Source organism: Habropoda laboriosa, unplaced genomic scaffold, assembly GCF_001263275.1.
Source record: "Habropoda laboriosa isolate 0110345459 unplaced genomic scaffold, ASM126327v1 scaffold243, whole genome shotgun sequence".
NCBI lineage: Eukaryota > Metazoa > Arthropoda > Insecta > Hymenoptera > Apidae > Habropoda > Habropoda laboriosa.
Window position 1 is genome coordinate 1,187,592 of NW_017100433.1, and position 945 is coordinate 1,188,536.

At 48.9% G+C, this 945-nt stretch overlaps 1 protein-coding gene across 1 annotated transcript in view; it reads left to right on the forward strand.

Moving 5' to 3' along the window:
• The first annotated feature begins 834 nt into the window (after window positions 1-834).
• The window catches only part of LOC108575866 (leucine-rich repeat-containing protein 24-like), a 3,244-nt gene continuing 3,133 nt past the window's right edge, over window positions 835-945 (forward strand). Inside the window, 1 exon segment of the mRNA XM_017938779.1 lies at window positions 835-945. Within this exon segment, the coding sequence (XP_017794268.1) occupies window positions 835-945 (111 nt within the window).

Below are 945 nucleotides of genomic sequence, written 5' to 3' on the forward strand. Positions count from 1 at the left end.
GTTACCGCTGTTGCGCTTATTTTACGCTCGCCGTAGGCCCTTAATTCTATATTTAAGAAGATCGCCAATGGGGGAGAGAATCGTCGTATGGTTAAGTGGGATTAGATCGTCGCGAGGAGATAAAGCTTTAATGGAATCTTCTGACCTATTTTTCCCCGAGTGTTCGTTGCAAACTATAAATTTTGCACGACGATGAACGCGCTAACCTCGTCGGACCCGTGCATGCACGAATATCAGCGTTCATTTACGAACGATCGTGTGTACATGCAGAGAGGAAATGGTTATGAAAATACGAGTCTCGTGGAGGACCGAGGTTGTACGGTTGAAAGAGCCAGAAACGGCGATAAAAAGACGCGTGGCACTGAAGGTAGCGTACACTTAGGTACTTTAAACATTGCGAGGATCTTCTTGAAACAGGATCGTATAACTTTGAGCAATCGTAAAAATCTCGAATCCTCGCGTTTTACTTTGAATAGGCAAATATTCTCAGGAAAATTGACGAAACTATCGTTTTTGTTCCCCTCCGTTGCGAAAGTGTATCGAGAAAGAAGAGAGAGAGGTGAAAGGATGTTTCTAACCGAGGCAATTCGACTCGATTGTTGTTTCAGGGTGGGAATCGGAGATCGTGCAGGTCCGCTTGACGAGCTCGAGAAAACTCATCGAGTAGCCAGGTTCGAGGGCGGTAGCGAGGCAACAGGATCCACCGAAGATGCTCCCCGGGAAAGCAATCGTTGGAAGGAGATCGAAGTAGAGAAGATAAAAGGCGCGGAGGGAAACGGAGAAGATGAGATAGAAAGAAGGTTCTCGGAGGATCTTGGGGGCGAACGAGACACCATGTGCTCGAGCGTGCGAGCCTGGTGGTGGAGAGGGGCACTTCTCGGCACGATGATGCTGTTATCGTGGACGTCCACGGTGGTAGAGGGCTGCCCGAGCATGTGCACGTGC